We start from the raw sequence: 15,159 nt of genomic DNA on the forward strand, positions 1-15,159 counted from the left end.
GAAACTAGCGAGTGAACGTTGTTCTCTGTCCCAGTTCTCAAGATTGATTGCTAGGTCTAAGCGAACAAAAATGCGCTTTTCAAGTGTTGTGGGTATGTTAAGACCAGTCCTTCAACTACGGCGGTTTGCTGTCAAAAGTTGATCTTTTCTTCGAAAATTACCAATGAATTCACAGGTAAATTCGAGTGATTTTGTCTGTAACTTGTCAGTTATTTGTTCTATTCCGTGTACATGTTGGATAACCTTAATGTTTTTCATCAAACTTACAGTCTGAGGAAACGTGAAAGTGGTGCAGCCTACCGTCAACTATTTTGTTCAAATTCATTCTATTCTACTGAATGTGCCATCGAAATTATACAGTTAACAACCAACACTAGCTTAAACTAACCTAAATTCTTCTCATGTTTTATTAGAATTAATCTTAATTATCGGCTGTTTCTTTTGGACTTGCTAGATCACCAACCCCAGAATGGACCATTCTCTCATTCCATTTTCTAGAGAGCCTTGGATAACTGATTTATGGCTTCATGTGTAAGTTCACTTATCATGTTACTGAACTTTCTTCGTTCAAAAAGGACAAGGACTACACAGTCAACAAGATTCCTTGTTTGCTAACCCGTTGTCTGCCACCCTTGAATCTCCCTGTTTGTCAACAACCAAAAAAGAGGTTCATGTTGTGATCATAAATGGAAGTTTTGTTTACATTCAATTTAGTGAAGTTGTCATCCTAATAGCAATTTTAACATTTTTTTTGTTTCTTATTTAGATATGGCCTATAAGACCAAATGTCTGGCTGTCTCCAAAACAAGGCAATGACCACACGTTCAACGCGGATCATTCGTTTTGTCATCGAAATTGACTCATTTTATCTTCTGGATTGCTCAGGAAACCTGATTGGCGTTACCTGTTAACTTCATCTTGTCATGCCACTGAATTTAAATTTCGTTTACATTTTATTTCTTGATCTAGCCATTTAGGTAATGACCGGGAAGATGCGGCCTATGCATGAACATCATTTAGGCGGCCAGCATCATTCGACTACCCAACCGAGTCTCAACACAGCACGGAGTTTTACACTTTAAATTTTGGCTGTTCGCAATTTGTGATGGCGTTTCCTTGGACGAGATATGATTTGGCGAGAAAAATATTGCGTGAGTATCTCATATTTGATCTTTATATTGTCTTTTACGTCATTGTTATTTATGAATTTAATGTCGACGAGGTAGAGCAGGGACGTGTTTGTTTTCAATTTTTCTTTCTGTTCAAGTTTTGCGAGTATTTCAAGGACTCATCTACACTTACGTCTACCTAATGTCTATCTAATATTTAGGGACGATTTCATGCTGTCCTTTACCATGGACCAATCTCTCATTCCATCTGAGAACTTTGGATAACTGATTGGTGGTTTCATGTGTAAGTTCACTTGTCATCTTACTGATCTTTCTTCGTTGCAGTCTTATATATGTTTTATAAGTATTGATCTGCACTTACGTCTATCTTATGTTTAAGAGGCAATTTCGAGTGTAGGCTATACCGATAACTGTATAATTATTCTTTTAGATCAGACATCAAGCACATTGATGACACAAATTATAAACAAGGTTACTTTTATTTTTTTTATTTACGGGTTCCAAATTACAGGTTTCTAAATTGGCATGACAGACTTTATGAGAAGTAATGTCCTTTCAAGAAAGAAACAAGGTCCCTTGTTTGCTAATCCAATTGCTGCTACCCTTGAATCTCCCCTTTTACTTCCTTAAACGGGCCCTCTTGATTTGAGGTAATGTTTTCTGTCGCTACAATTTTTTGAAAAGTATTGTCATCCAAATTAAATGTTCTGCTTACAGGGTAATCCTTTGCTACTTATTGTGGACTTCAACCATTGCCTGGAAGCCTGTAAAGCAACCTTGAGAGCATGCTGTCATTCAAGACTGTTTAATTGTGTAGTTAGCTAAATTGCAAGTGCATATCTGGGCTCCCTTCTTTTCTGTGGCCCCGTTTCCCTAACTAACCACTAACCAACGCCCGCCGGTGGTCACTCACCCGCTGTGAAACCAGGAGGAGGGGAGGGCTCTGGTCGAACGGGGACTTGGAAGGCGCATGATCCGATGAAAACTTTTGGAGGGTCATGAGTCTAACCCGGAAGCCTAGTATGACTACATCTCCCCAGTAAAACTTGCCTCGTACTTCTCTCTTCTTCTCGGTCCAGATAAATATCTCTGGGGGCCGTAGACAAAACCTATAACAGCATGTGCGAGTTTATAAGAAGCAACCCACTACCCAATGAAAGAAAAAGCCGTGGATTAGTTTAGCGGACATCTGCGTCCGTCACGCAGATTTCCGCACAAATAGACCATCGCTTTTTGTCTCATTGCCGCAGCGGTGGTGGCGGGTTTGCAATAAACTCGTACAGTAGATAATGTCTTGAACCGAACGCTCTGTTTATTGAATTATTAAATAGAAAAAGAAAAAAAGGCTGGTTTAAAATACAAGGTTTTTTATTCATTATTGACATTACATTGATTGGGCTTAATATTGGTTTATGTGGTTTAGGGTATAAATTTGGGGATTGAAAGGTGTTTGTTTGTGGGGTTTGAAGAATTGGAAGGTATAAGTTTGTGGAGTTTGAAGATTAATTGGTAGGGATATGTTTGTGGGGTTACGGATTAACTGATTTTTTATCCAAACTTAAATCACCCCTCCCTCCAACATCCTCCACTTTCCTTTCCCAATCCCGAAAACATGTTTATTATTTGTTTGACATGAACATCCCATATTTGTTTTTGTTGCTTCCTCACTTTTAAACGATAACTATGCACAGACACGATGACAATTTAACAATATATGATGATTGATGATGCAAATTTGGTAACACGACACCACCATCAAGGAACGACCAGTTAAACTTGATGCAGAAAGAACTGTTGCACACAAAATGATGAATTCTCTCTCTCATCAGCAACAAAGAATTGGATCTGGCGAAGGCATCAATATCTTGAAGATTAACAACTTGAAAGGGAAAAGTAAATGTGAATATTATTGTCTTAAAGAACACAGTAATTCAAAATATTTTTGGTAAAATAGCTAACCTGCAACAGAAATGACTTTTCTTCAGAAGACATAGGTTGTGAGCTCGCATTATTGGATTAAACCATTTCATTTCTATTGTCAAGAGCACCTAGTTGACCAGGTACATGAAAACTTCAGCTGAAATTATCTGAAACATTAAGTCAAGAATGCAGTAAGAATCTTTAGCTAAAGATTATTTCATCTATTACTTAAAAACAGTTACTTGTTATCCCCAATGTCCGTTGTTAAACTTTTTAAGTAACTTATGAAAGTTACGACGTGTAATGTCATGTCTGTCTGTGATTGACTGTGCATTAGGATTCAAAACTCATTACTAGATGTCGCCAGAGTCGCCGATGTTGTTCTTTCATCATGGTGAAACGAGTCGAAATGAGCGAAACAAATTGTTGCTAATTTATGCTTATTCCTGTGATTTCAAATACCAAATTGAACTTCGTATCTTATGTAGGTTTATCTTTACCTAGTTTTCTTATTTTTATACTGTAGCAACTTATTTCTTCAAATTCTAGATGCATGATACTGTCAGTCATTCCAACAAGTTGTTGACTCAGCGCTCAGTCAATTTCCATCCATTAGATCCTCATGCTGTTAAAAGCCTAAAACTCATATTTGAAGCAAACATATTGTGGAAATGTGGAATACAAATGTGCCGAGATTAGGTATTCCTCTTTACTGCTACCAGACAATTACAATTCAGATTTTCATACAACATAGGTATTCTTGCTTATGAACCATAGGATTTTATCTGAATCTCGCAATTTTGGTGGTGTACCCTGCAACAGCACGTTTGTTGTTATGGCTGTTTTTACTTTGGTTTAGAAGGCAACCCAGCTAAGAGATATAGGTAGAGTTAAATTTCTTATAGGTAAATTTGTGTTAATTTGTAAATAACGAAGAGAATTTCCTTGTTCCATTTCCACTTAGAGTTTCAGTGACATGAAGAGTGTGAAGTGAATCACCTATCACTACGCTACTGCAATACTTCGTGACTCTTTCTTTAGCATCAGAAAATTTATCTCAACATGTGGAGTAATGCTGTTGGTTGCTGTGAATTCCATTTTTACGGTTTTGTCATCATGAACTTTTCAGTGTGCTTCTTAGAAAAGGTAAAGATTGATATGCTTTATTGATATTTATATTTTTATTAATGTAAAACATTTTTTTTTTACAGAGCACACAGTTTCTTTGTGGAATCGTGTGGTCCTGGCACGGATATTCTTGAGCCAACGCTGGCTTTTGTCCATGACCAACGTTCTGCTCCCATCCTTATCTTCCCGGCGTAAACTTTTCCAGCTTCTGCTTTAACATCGCTTCGTACACAAAAATACAACTTGTCTTGCTTCACTGACGAGTTGGAACACTTCAGCCGTCGCTTCCGTGCCTCTGTTACACACCTGCAGTCACTCACCACAGGATTATGCCCAGGTACCCAACAATTTACTTATTTTCGTAGATTATCTATTCCAATAGTATACTTACTTGAGTCTGTAAAAATTCCGAAATCAGGCCCTACTTGCGCGCTAAAAAAGTTTTACTTAGACGTTTCTTTTTCTAACGCTAGATGGCTTTCGATAATTGTCAGCTGTCAAAACAGCCAGTTTCAGTTACTTTAAAATCTCTTTAAACATTTATCGGCAGCTGTTTGTTTTGAAATTTTTTAGTGAAAAATGACGATAACTATTCCACCAACAAAGCTCACTTGTTAGATTTTGAAATAATGTGTTTTTTTTTCTACTTCCGGTTTTCTTATTTCAGTCAGTAGTTCAGTAAATATTCATTCTACGCACAAAAGAACCACAAATTCGTGATCCTCATCAAATTTGTGGTAAAGTTCATGTTGTTTTTTTTACGTTTTCGTACTTCCGGTTTTGAGAATTTTCCTGAACTATAGTTCAGGAAAATTCTCGATTTTGGCCAAATTTTGGATTTCGTTTAAATCACACTTAATCGACCCCAAATTTCATGGAGATCACGAATATGTGGTTTAATTTGACGACAGCTCAATGGTTGAGGCGCTGTGGTTACTTCCGGTATACTTCCGGAATTTTTTTGTTAGACTAGCAAGTGAGCTTTGTTCTGTGTATAGTTCTTAATATTGCAAGCTTGTTTTTAAGTTTTAAAAATCGCAACTTTAAATCTTTGAGCTAAAAAACCTGATTATTGTTTCTATCTGTGTTATTGGCATGTCACTTAATAAGAATTCTTTTGTCTTTATTCAGGTAATGCAGAGGAGACGTCGAGAACATGGACACCAAAACGTCGCCGGTATCTCCAATTGTCAGCGCGAACCATCATTTGTTTTTTGGTATTATTGCGTTTGTGTTAAGTGTTAGTTAACCCGTTGGCTGCCACGCCTTTGTTCTCCCCTGCACGGGCCGCGCTTTTCGGTCTCGTGGTTTAAAAGCCGCGGGGTCGGAGAGTCGCCAAACCCAAAATTTGCCGCAAGGCAAGCCTTTTAGGCAATGCACTAGTTCCCCCTTTTCAGCACGGACTTGTCAGTAATGACAAGTCCCACCTTGGCCATGGATCCTTCAGACGTGGCACGTAGAGTAGTAGAGAACAACCTACGGGTTGTATGGCGTGGCAGCTAACGGGTTAACATAGTGTATGTATATGTATGTGTGTATGTAAAAAGTGGAGGAATTGTGGGTGGAGGTGGGACAATATAACACAATTCTATATATCTTTTTTTTGTTTGTATTTTCATTTCTAAAATTGGTCTCAACAGTTTTATATCAACATGCATTATGTTCAATTGACTGCTTGCTATCTTTATTTCCCACACGCGAAGATTGTACCAAGGTCTAACACAGTCAGATGCTGATTTTACGAATAATCACCAACCACCACAACCAAATATTAGAAGTATCGATTCACCACTGGTATTCCACTACTGCAACCGAAACATTACAAAATGTTTTAAGTCAGCAATCTAAGAGAGAATAAAAAAACAAGTGTTATCAGCAGCTTCACAGACATTATTTTAGGATATTTGAATTGATTATATATGAGAATTACAGTAATCATCTAGAGGGAAATTTTTAACTTAATCCATTCAACATTTTAACCCATTTTAAGGAATAATTAGAAGGTGGAAATGAAAGACAAAAAAGGAAATTTGGAAATAGGCGATTAAATTTACACTTACCCACTGTTAAATAAAACGTGAAGTATTGATGATGTCGGTAATAAACTATAAAATCCATTGGTGATGTCTCTCTGCAATCCGGTCTCCACCAAAGTCCATTGGTTCCTTGATGACCTGATAATAATCGGGGACTTGCTTTTCATCGTGAGATTCAAGGAACGGCCAGAAGATCTTGGGGGTCTGCAACTGACGGGGAAGGTTGCGTAGTTCCTCTAAATAGCGAGTGCCCAGCGACCGCGTGTTGGGTAGTTACAGACTTCTTGCAACTCACAATTTGGGCAACTGTAAGCAAGTTTAACAACATGTGAATCTTGTAACTTAAGCTTCTTTTCCTTAACAATAGCCGCTTTACTTTCACAAACTGCTGATACCCAATTCTCAGGTGTGCTCTGAAGTCGAAAAAGATTCAGAAGATGAAAACCATATTAACAACTAGACTGTTGGACTAGAGCCCACTCAACCTGGTTATCACAGTGGGAAAATGATTAGAAGACTAACCACAAGCTTATAATATAACAAGTAGAAACAGGGCAATGTGATAGAAGAGGGACCAGTTATCACTTGAGAGTTCTGAAATCAAATTACCAAATCACATTCTTCCACCAATTGTTCTTTTCTGTTTACAGCCAGATGTCTTTGATGTTGCCTTATTGGCCGTTGGCAACACTAAAAGAAGAGAATACAGACTATATCAGTTAATGATTAATTAAATGGAAATAAAACTTGCTTACCATTATTTGCCATTCTTAAACATTTCCAGAGATTTCTGGCTTCCGGCCACTCGGTCATCGTCAGATTCCATTAATGATGGGCGCCATATTGCAAATCACATTGCAAGTTGACAGATTTCCTAAGTTTGGAAAATTTGGCAGCTTTCAAGTTTCAAAAGTAAACAACTTTTTTTATTCGTCTGCTCATCAGTTCACGTTTCCCATCGGCTACGGGAAAAAGGCCAATAGTCAAATTCTCTCTAAAATAAAAATAAAATTTAAAAAAAAACCAACCCCGTCAAGATGACGTTCATGGAGTCCCACTCGTTCAAATGCGAGAAAGAGACGAAGAGGATGTTCTGCCAGCGGCCGATCTGGGCCACCAGGGTGTTGAGGTGCATCAGATACTGGAAGTTGGTTAGTTAGCCGCCCGCTTCTGGCCGGCCACCGATTGGCTGTCCGTGTCCAAGAGTCCCGTGACCGTGGCCAGCATCAGCTGGTAGACCTTGTTAAGAACGTTGGGCGGGAAGGCCGGCAGGTGGTTACGTCCGTCGTTGGAGAAGATCTCCATTGCGATGGGCTGGAGGAGGTAGCGGCGCTTGTGGACCTTACGGATGTCCTCGTAGCCCAGCCGGAAGCACTGGTGCACCGACTTGCAGGGGACGTAGCTCAGCTGGGAAACCACCCATTCCAGCAGTTGGAAATATTTCTCCTGAAATCCAACCAAAAATTTCATTTTCCAATTTATTTTCGAAATAAAAAAAAACTTATCGATTTTTACTTGGACTTGAGCTCCTTTCAAATGAAATCCTTTCGGCCAACAGACTCGCCAACAGACTCAAAGTGTTTTGAGACTCGAGTATGAAATAATTGGTCGGATAAGAGTGGAAAACGGTGGAAACGGCGTCGCAGGATCACCGAGGAGAGTGTCGACGTTGACGATTTGATGAGATACGCTGGGCAACACCTGGAACGTCAGCTCAGAATTAAAACAACACGACAAAGTCAAATAAAAAAAAATGAAGAATTTGATATTACCTTTGCCCAGCGGCGAACTGAAAAAGAGATCCGGTGGAAAAGGCCATGGTTGGTGGACTTGCAGGGGACGTACTGCCCTACAATTCCAGACTTTCCCAGCGAAGGGACCCGGAAAATCAAATGAATCAGAGCCTCTTGAGATTCTACGACCGTCGCATTTCGAATTTTAACCCTCAACGATTTTTTGCTTTTGACTGAGCGGCGACTCACTTTGCCCGTGTAGTCAATATAAAGGGAAAAGTGCGGGAATTCTTCAAGACGGCCAAATCAAATTACTATTGAGTGTTAAAATCCAAGGTAGACGCTTGCGACAAATCAGGAATGACTGCCCTTCACAACGCAAGCATCGCATCCAATGCCACCGATGCTGTACACCTGATAGACCACGGCGCCGATTTGAAAAGATTGAACCCAACCGCGGCGACCATTCGCCACTTGATTTGGCAGCCCATCACGCAAAGGACAGCAAGATTCTCGAGCTGCTCCTGACAAAAGTGGAGATAGACCAAAACGATTCAAACGAAATAACTGCCCTGTACAGCGCAAATAGCCTCTAACGCCGTATCCACTCGCTATCTGATCGAAAGGGGTGCAGACATCAACCATCGTGATATAGGCGGCCGAACTCCAGTACACATCGCTGCAGCCTCCGCAAAGACCGTGGATTTCTTCAATATTTTTCTATGTAATGAAAAGGTGGATCTCGGAAGCTGCGACGAACGCAAACTAATCGTCCTTACTCATGCAAAGAGTAACCAATTGAGGATGGCAGAGGCAATCGTCAGTCGCATTGAAGAGAAAAACAATGACTTACCTTTCGTGCCAGATGCTAATTTAGAAAACCAGTAGAGAAACAACGAGTTGTATGGCGTGGCAGCCAATGGGTTAACTGTATGTGTGTCACTGAGTCGGAATGAATATAAAGGTGAAGATTAGAATAAACAGAAAATCTATTGCATTTTAGCTATAAATACAAGAGTTAATTTCCAGGCTTAGTTTCTTGCCACAATTTTTGAAATTCAGCACAAAAAGGTTCAACGGTCCAGGGATCATTAGTGATTATGACAGATTCGTTGTTACCAGTGACAGCTTGTGAAGTCCAGTTGAAGGACCCGGAGCAAAGCAGCTCATCGTCAATAATAAAAAACTTGTGGTGCATTAGAAATGGGGGTTTGTTGGTATGTACCCGGATCCCTGTTTGATAAGTGGAAAATAAGCATGCTTCCTAAAATTTGTATAAAGTCCTTTACCATCTTTCATAAAACGGTGATTCTGGGATCCGAAAGCTATCTCCATGCTCTGGTCTGTAATCACTCTGACTCTGACTCCAACTTTGTGACGTTGCAACACAACATCTGCAATCTCAAAACAAGAGATGCAATAAACAGCAATGTCGATAGATTTCCTTGCTGACTTGATGTGGGAAAGTAGTTGCCTGCATTGCAAAAAGTGATAAAATAAAGGTTCTTCTACAGTCATTGACCAACACACAAAAAACTCATATATGTCCAACCTGAAGCCAGTTGTTGTGTGGCTGAAATCGCAGCGAATCCTAGAACAGCCTTCGACTGAATCGAAAAAGTCTTTACAGGCAATTTGTTTATCAGGAAAGAAAATCACTTGTCTAATCACTCGCTTTGAATTTTTTCGCTGCAGGTAATTCAAGCCTTGCCGAGTGCATTCTACCAACACAATTCCTACTACGACTAGACCAAGTTTGGGGATAAAACCAGAGATTTCTACCGAATTCATTTCGTTTATCGACTTTTCTTAAACGAGTTTTGTTGTAAGCCAACTTACTTAACAAGTTTCGACTAGGAAATAAATTAATAACAACGTAAACGTGTGAAGAACGAAGATGGGATTTGAAAGGGAAGGGAAAATAAATCAACGTTGCCGGGTTATTAAAAACAGTTTTCAAAGTTTCGGAAAGAATAAAACATTTTAGAAACGCGTCTGGGAAATGTATTTTCAATTTTCATAGCTTCTACACATGAAAAAAATAAAGAAAAAAAAAAACGAATAAAAATCCCAACAGAATCTCAATCAATCACCTTGAGATGACCTTTATTGGTTCCCAATACAAATCCCTGCCCAGCAGTAGGAAATTTAGGAATCCAGCGAATGCAATTGAGACTTGTCAATCCAACGTCAGTCGTTTGACTTAAATCACGTACGTGGAGCAAACTGCCTTGTGGCGGTGGAATGCTCTGCTTCTTTTCTAACAGCGGATGCATTTGGTCAGCCGGAAGGTCGCCGACACTATTTTGGCCAGCAGCAGTTGCAGCATTAGCAGCCGTAGTTGACGGATTGTTTCTCTGAGCTTGAAAGACATTGGTAGGAATCTGATACACCTGGGCCCAGAGTGTTGGAAGAGCATGATCACGACTGGCCACAGACAGGGCGCGGGAACTTGCCAAGCCCAGCAGAAGATGGCGACAAGTTGGTGAAATGCTGACGGACACGACAAACTGGTCGACATTGACTTGTGCAAGGCACAAACCTAACCGAGATGGTTCTAAACTATGCAGACCTGGTAAAAAATGCAAAAAAATATAATCAATTCAATTCAATAATAATCAATTAAAATTCTGTTTTGTTAGTACTAATGCTACTAATGCTCCAGTGAGTGAAGTGCAAGGGACGAGCGTAACGAGGAACCGGCCGTCAGCTGAAACATCGACACTGGCGTCATTGTGGATTTTACTTTCGGGAACGACAATGTTGGCGTAGAGGATCGCGGATGTCGGGAATGCATCCGTCTTTGGCGCAGAAATTCCAGGCCTGGATGCGGTACGTCAGATGGGCGCTGAGTGACACTTGTGATTCCGCATTCCGGCGGAGAGTCCAGCGCTGCTGCCCTGGTCCTTGTTCGGCTCCCCCGAAAGCAATTCCGGCAGCTCCAGCGCCTCCTCTCATGACAGGTCCGACACGCGGGAAAACCCTCCAAGGTGGCGGGACATTTCGGGGTCTGCCAATAGTCGGCGAAGTGGGGCCTTCCTCTACCGCAGCCACGAATCCTTCGTCTCTCATCGCGTTGGAGAAACGGGAAACGTAAGGGAATGACTGGGGAATGGCTGAAGTTCCAGGTCTGGGTGGAATTCCTGGAAATGGTCTGGACTGACTGCTTCCGGCTACCGATGTTGTCGTCGTTGCTGTTGGTGGTTGCGGAGTAGGAGCTGGAGTCGCATCGACCGAATCAGATGAATTGATTCCGTGTTGGGAAAAGAAACTGGTGAGACTTTCCACCATGGTCGAAAGCCAAAGACGATAACGAGTTCGTTCTTGGTCGTTGTTATCGCCTCCGCTATCCGGCGCTCCTGGATGTTGAGAGCTGGGAGCCCATATTGTTTAGCTGCACATTAACTACCTGAGACAAATACTCTCTCCACAAAAGCCTGTCAAATATAATTGGCAGGTTAAAAACTGCTGTCCGAATGAGTCGATTAACATTCGTTTACCTCATTCGCTGCTCTACACCTCGGGGTGAACGAATGGGACTCGACTGTCGCCAACGATTCGCTGCCGTTGCGGCGGACTCGGCCGTCACATCTGAAAGAGTGGGCCAGTAAATTAAAAACATGAACATTAACAGTCAAATTAATGATAAAATGAGAAATGTTCGTCCCAACAGAACGAATTTTACCAGTGTCTGTATCGGAACTGTCTTCATCTTCTACAAGGCGAAATGGGCGATAACGTGGCGGAAATCCAATGTCTAGGCTACTATCCATCCGCCTGGGCGGATGAAAAGGATCCAAGCTGCCACCCGAGGATAATCTGTTTCGAATAAAAGTGAAAATATTTCACTTGTCAGGAAGTCATAAAACAAAACAAAATTTACCTGGACTCGAAAGAACGAGCTCTTTCAAAGGCATCTCTTCTGGCTCGCCAATGGCGGATGCTGTGAAGTACTTTAAGAGGCCCACGGCCCGCCACGGGATGATACGCTGCTAACACTAAAACTGACCGTGGACGCACCACCACCGTCGATCAAACTTTCTCCAGCGGCCGTAGAACTATCGGTAGTTGTGCCAATGCCGTTGGCTACAGCAGCTTCGTTCAGCTGGGCCAATATGCCCATTGTCTGACGCTGAAGTCGGAAATGCGACTCTAGACGCTCCATCAAAGGATGAAGTGACTGAAAAAATAATGTCAAAAATAACAAATCAATCCACGACAATTTCATTATAATCTCAAAATGTTACCTGATCGTCGGAAAATGGCTGTCAAACAATATTTGGTCAGACGGTATCCAAAGTTTCACGGCATCTGAGTGGAGTCTGAAGTAAATTTGAATTCTTAAAATATAACCTGAACGAGCTTAACAGCTACGCGACTTACCTCGTTACACACTTGCATGGGCTAGACAACATGCACACGATTACATTAACGACTTCACGGGTCCCTTTAACCTCATTTATCATTTCGTTATCGGTTTTAAGGTAACAGCCTCGTCAACTTTTGAAACGTTCCTAAATGAAACAGAGCTACCGACAGTACACAGCAAGCAGATCTTGAAATATTACCTTAGCATTTAAAGAATTCTATTCTGCACCATGAAAGACCTGTGGAGATTCAGGAACAACAGATGGGTCCAACTAAACTTTAAAAAGTATAGCGCCGACAAATGACTGAAACTGTTGAGATTAAATTGTAGTAAAAAGTAACAGGAAGATCACGAAAATAGACTTTATTGGTAGTAACCTACACAAACAGTTTAAATGTCTTGGCTTTCATTTTACAGATCCACACATAGTTAAGATCGACATCCAGTCACAAATCCAGCAACCTGTAGAAATAAAACAAATAGTGAACAAAATGTCTATGGTGGAGAAAAATGTAGGATAACTTTGAAAATTCAGTATTAAAAAGCTCGTAATTTGGTAGTCAACATCATGATCTGCCAAATGTTAGTTCATCATTAACCCAAAACTAAACAGTAAAGAGATAAGTAGTCACCTTATGCATTTTAAGGTGATCTTTTATACTGGTGCCAATCAGCAAATAACTCGCTGAAGTTACCTAAAAATAAAAGCACAAACCATTAATCCTACATCATAAGTTAGGTATAAATAGATGCCAATTTAGGAGTCAGTATTAAAAAGCTCGTAATTTGGTAGTCAACATTGCGATCTGCCAATAATTTGTTCATCACAAGCATAACATTTAATCAACAATGAATTCTTTTTACCTGGTTTACACACCCGATTTTAATTGATACCAGCGATGACACTTGTAACTAGAAGAGACTTTACCTAGAAAAGAAAGAGCAATTAAATAAAGAATACAGGTGGAATTGATATTAACACTTACAAATTCAGGATTCCAATCCATTGTTGCTCATTTTGTGGATTAGGCATCTATAGAAATTCAATACAAATTTAGAACAATCTCTAGAGACAAAAGCGAAAGCATGCAGAAGTAAATGTGTTCTAATTGGCAAGTGTTCAGTAGACAAATAAGTCAACAAGGTTGTTCAGTATAGCGTATAATAAAGCATCACGAGTCGTGATGCTTTATTCACGACACTAGCAAAGAAACAAGTCAATAGAATCAATTCAAGTTTAACTAAATTACCATAATTTCAATTAAGAGGGGTCTACAGCAAAAGAGTCAGTCAGATTCGGAGATTCCATATTTTACTCTAAAATCTTGAAAGCATGCTCAGTCTCAGTGAGTAAACTCCTTCCTGGCATGCTTGACAGAAAGAACTCAAAAGACTTCTGCTTATAAATGTCTTTCAAGTCCAGCCAATACTGACCAAGAGTCGGTCGCTCCCTAAACACAAATGATAAAAACACCAGAAAAATTATTTCAGATACTTTGCGTTATTCTTTTTACTTTAATTAAACTAAAACATAACTTCTCCATCAAATATATTTTTTAATTAAAAATTAAATCAAAATTGTAATAAATTAAATGTGTTCCCGCAAATTGGATTCTGCATTTTAGCAGAATTTTATCTGTATAGTCTGCTACAATGTTTTGAATAATAATGAAATAGATGTCAAAATGCCTTCGTGTTGCGTTGCTTACTGTCAAAGTGATTGTAGATGTAAATCCAGCCTTGTTTCATTCTTTGGACTACCTCAGGTCCAGTCTTTATTTGAAGAATGGAAAAGGGTTATCCCCACCAAAAGAAAAGCTCTCAATCTAAAGTCACCGGTCTGAGTGGTCTCCTGTCAACTCCACTTCCAAGAAAAATGTTTTAAGAAAACCAACAGGGAACACGGTCCTAGGCGTTTGAAGGCTGGTTCCATTCCAATATTGAGCCTTATACGTAAGCAACGTGTGGATCTAACAAGTTGCGGGAAAATAATAATTTGTCTTTTACATTGCAGCTGAATCAAATCATTCCCATCAGGACAATGAAAATCAAGCGAGCTTGTCGATGGTCTTCTCAGTACCTGATGGATTGACTGTATTAAAGCAGACAAAAACTGTGCATGGATCGGCTGATACTGCTTTGGGAATCTTGGTGATCTGTAAAACAAGTGAATGACCAACGAATGAAACTCCAAGGAACTTGGAGAACCGACTTGTAAGTCAAACATTTACTTCACTTGATTATGATGACTACTAACAATTCATTTTTATGTTTGAAGTTAGTTGCTGCAGTCAAACAAAAAACAGAGAATGACCTTCTTAAAAGTGACTGTTCAAAATTTAATAAAACGCTGAGGACAACTCTGCAGCCGCATCTTGACAAGACCAAGCAAAGTCCAGCTAATGTTTTCAAAAACCAATATTTGCCAAGGGAGGCTCTACTCGCTAAATTGACGGGACCTCCAGAAACAAAACCGGACGTTGGAATTGGCACTGAAACGTCAAGAAGAGCCTGAAATGGCTATGGTAATTTCACCGTCTAAAGATGCACAATTTGGACATTTTTTATTTTGTAAAATTCTAGACGGATGTTATGGAAGTGGAAAGTTTCCAACCGATCGATGACGACGAAGAAATCACAGCTAGGAAAGGCCATCACCTGAAAATAAGAAGCGGAAATACTCGAGAAAGAATTCGGATTAATTTGGTTTTCACCCAACTGTTGATTTTGCCGCTCGTTACATTTTTGTTATTAGTTTAGTTGTCTGAAACTAATTTTACACAAAGAAATTTTAAATTTTGTTTAATAAATCGTTTTTAAAATACCATTTACATATTTACCTT

At 39.9% G+C, this 15,159-nt stretch overlaps 1 protein-coding gene and 2 long non-coding RNA genes across 3 annotated transcripts; 2 read left to right on the top strand and 1 right to left on the bottom strand.

Moving 5' to 3' along the window:
- Window positions 1–317: 317 nt before the first annotated feature.
- Window positions 318–3,983, top strand: LOC124193774. The gene is made up of 8 exons (XR_006874479.1): window positions 318–359; window positions 455–531; window positions 767–1,151; window positions 1,331–1,413; window positions 1,642–1,780; window positions 1,848–3,534; window positions 3,600–3,749; window positions 3,828–3,983. It is a non-coding gene; the product is annotated as an uncharacterized LOC124193774 (long non-coding RNA).
- Window positions 3,984–8,918: 4,935 nt separating this feature from the next.
- LOC124193576 (mitochondrial cardiolipin hydrolase-like) lies at window positions 8,919–9,873 on the bottom strand. The gene is made up of 3 exons (XM_046587475.1): window positions 9,500–9,873; window positions 9,237–9,421; window positions 8,919–9,180 (listed from the first exon to the last, which is right to left on the bottom strand). Exons 1-3 carry the CDS (start codon window positions 9,736–9,738, stop codon window positions 8,966–8,968), a joined length of 639 nt encoding a protein of 212 aa, XP_046443431.1. The 5' UTR covers window positions 9,739–9,873; the 3' UTR covers window positions 8,919–8,965.
- A 4,090-nt stretch (window positions 9,874–13,963) lies between these two features.
- On the top strand, window positions 13,964–15,155 carry LOC124193294. Its single transcript, XR_006874144.1, has 4 exons — window positions 13,964–14,269; window positions 14,331–14,530; window positions 14,595–14,841; window positions 14,900–15,155. It is a non-coding gene; the product is annotated as an uncharacterized LOC124193294 (long non-coding RNA).
- The last annotated feature ends 4 nt before the right edge of the window (window positions 15,156–15,159 follow it).

Source organism: Daphnia pulex, chromosome 5, assembly GCF_021134715.1.
Source record: "Daphnia pulex isolate KAP4 chromosome 5, ASM2113471v1".
Classification (NCBI taxonomy): domain Eukaryota; kingdom Metazoa; phylum Arthropoda; class Branchiopoda; order Diplostraca; family Daphniidae; genus Daphnia; species Daphnia pulex.

Excerpts from the sequence above, each read along its gene's own strand:
- LOC124193576 (XM_046587475.1), bottom strand. The coding sequence starts at position 9,738 with ATGAATTCGGTAGAAATCTCTGGTTTTATCCCCAAACTTGGTCTAGTC. Across the intron at positions 9,422-9,499 it reads CACACAACAACTGGCTTCAG|GCAACTACTTTCCCACATCA; the intron begins GTTGGACATATA and ends TTTGCAATGCAG. Across the intron at positions 9,181-9,236 it reads TCACCGTTTTATGAAAGATG|GGATCCGGGTACATACCAAC; the intron begins GTAAAGGACTTT and ends CTTATCAAACAG.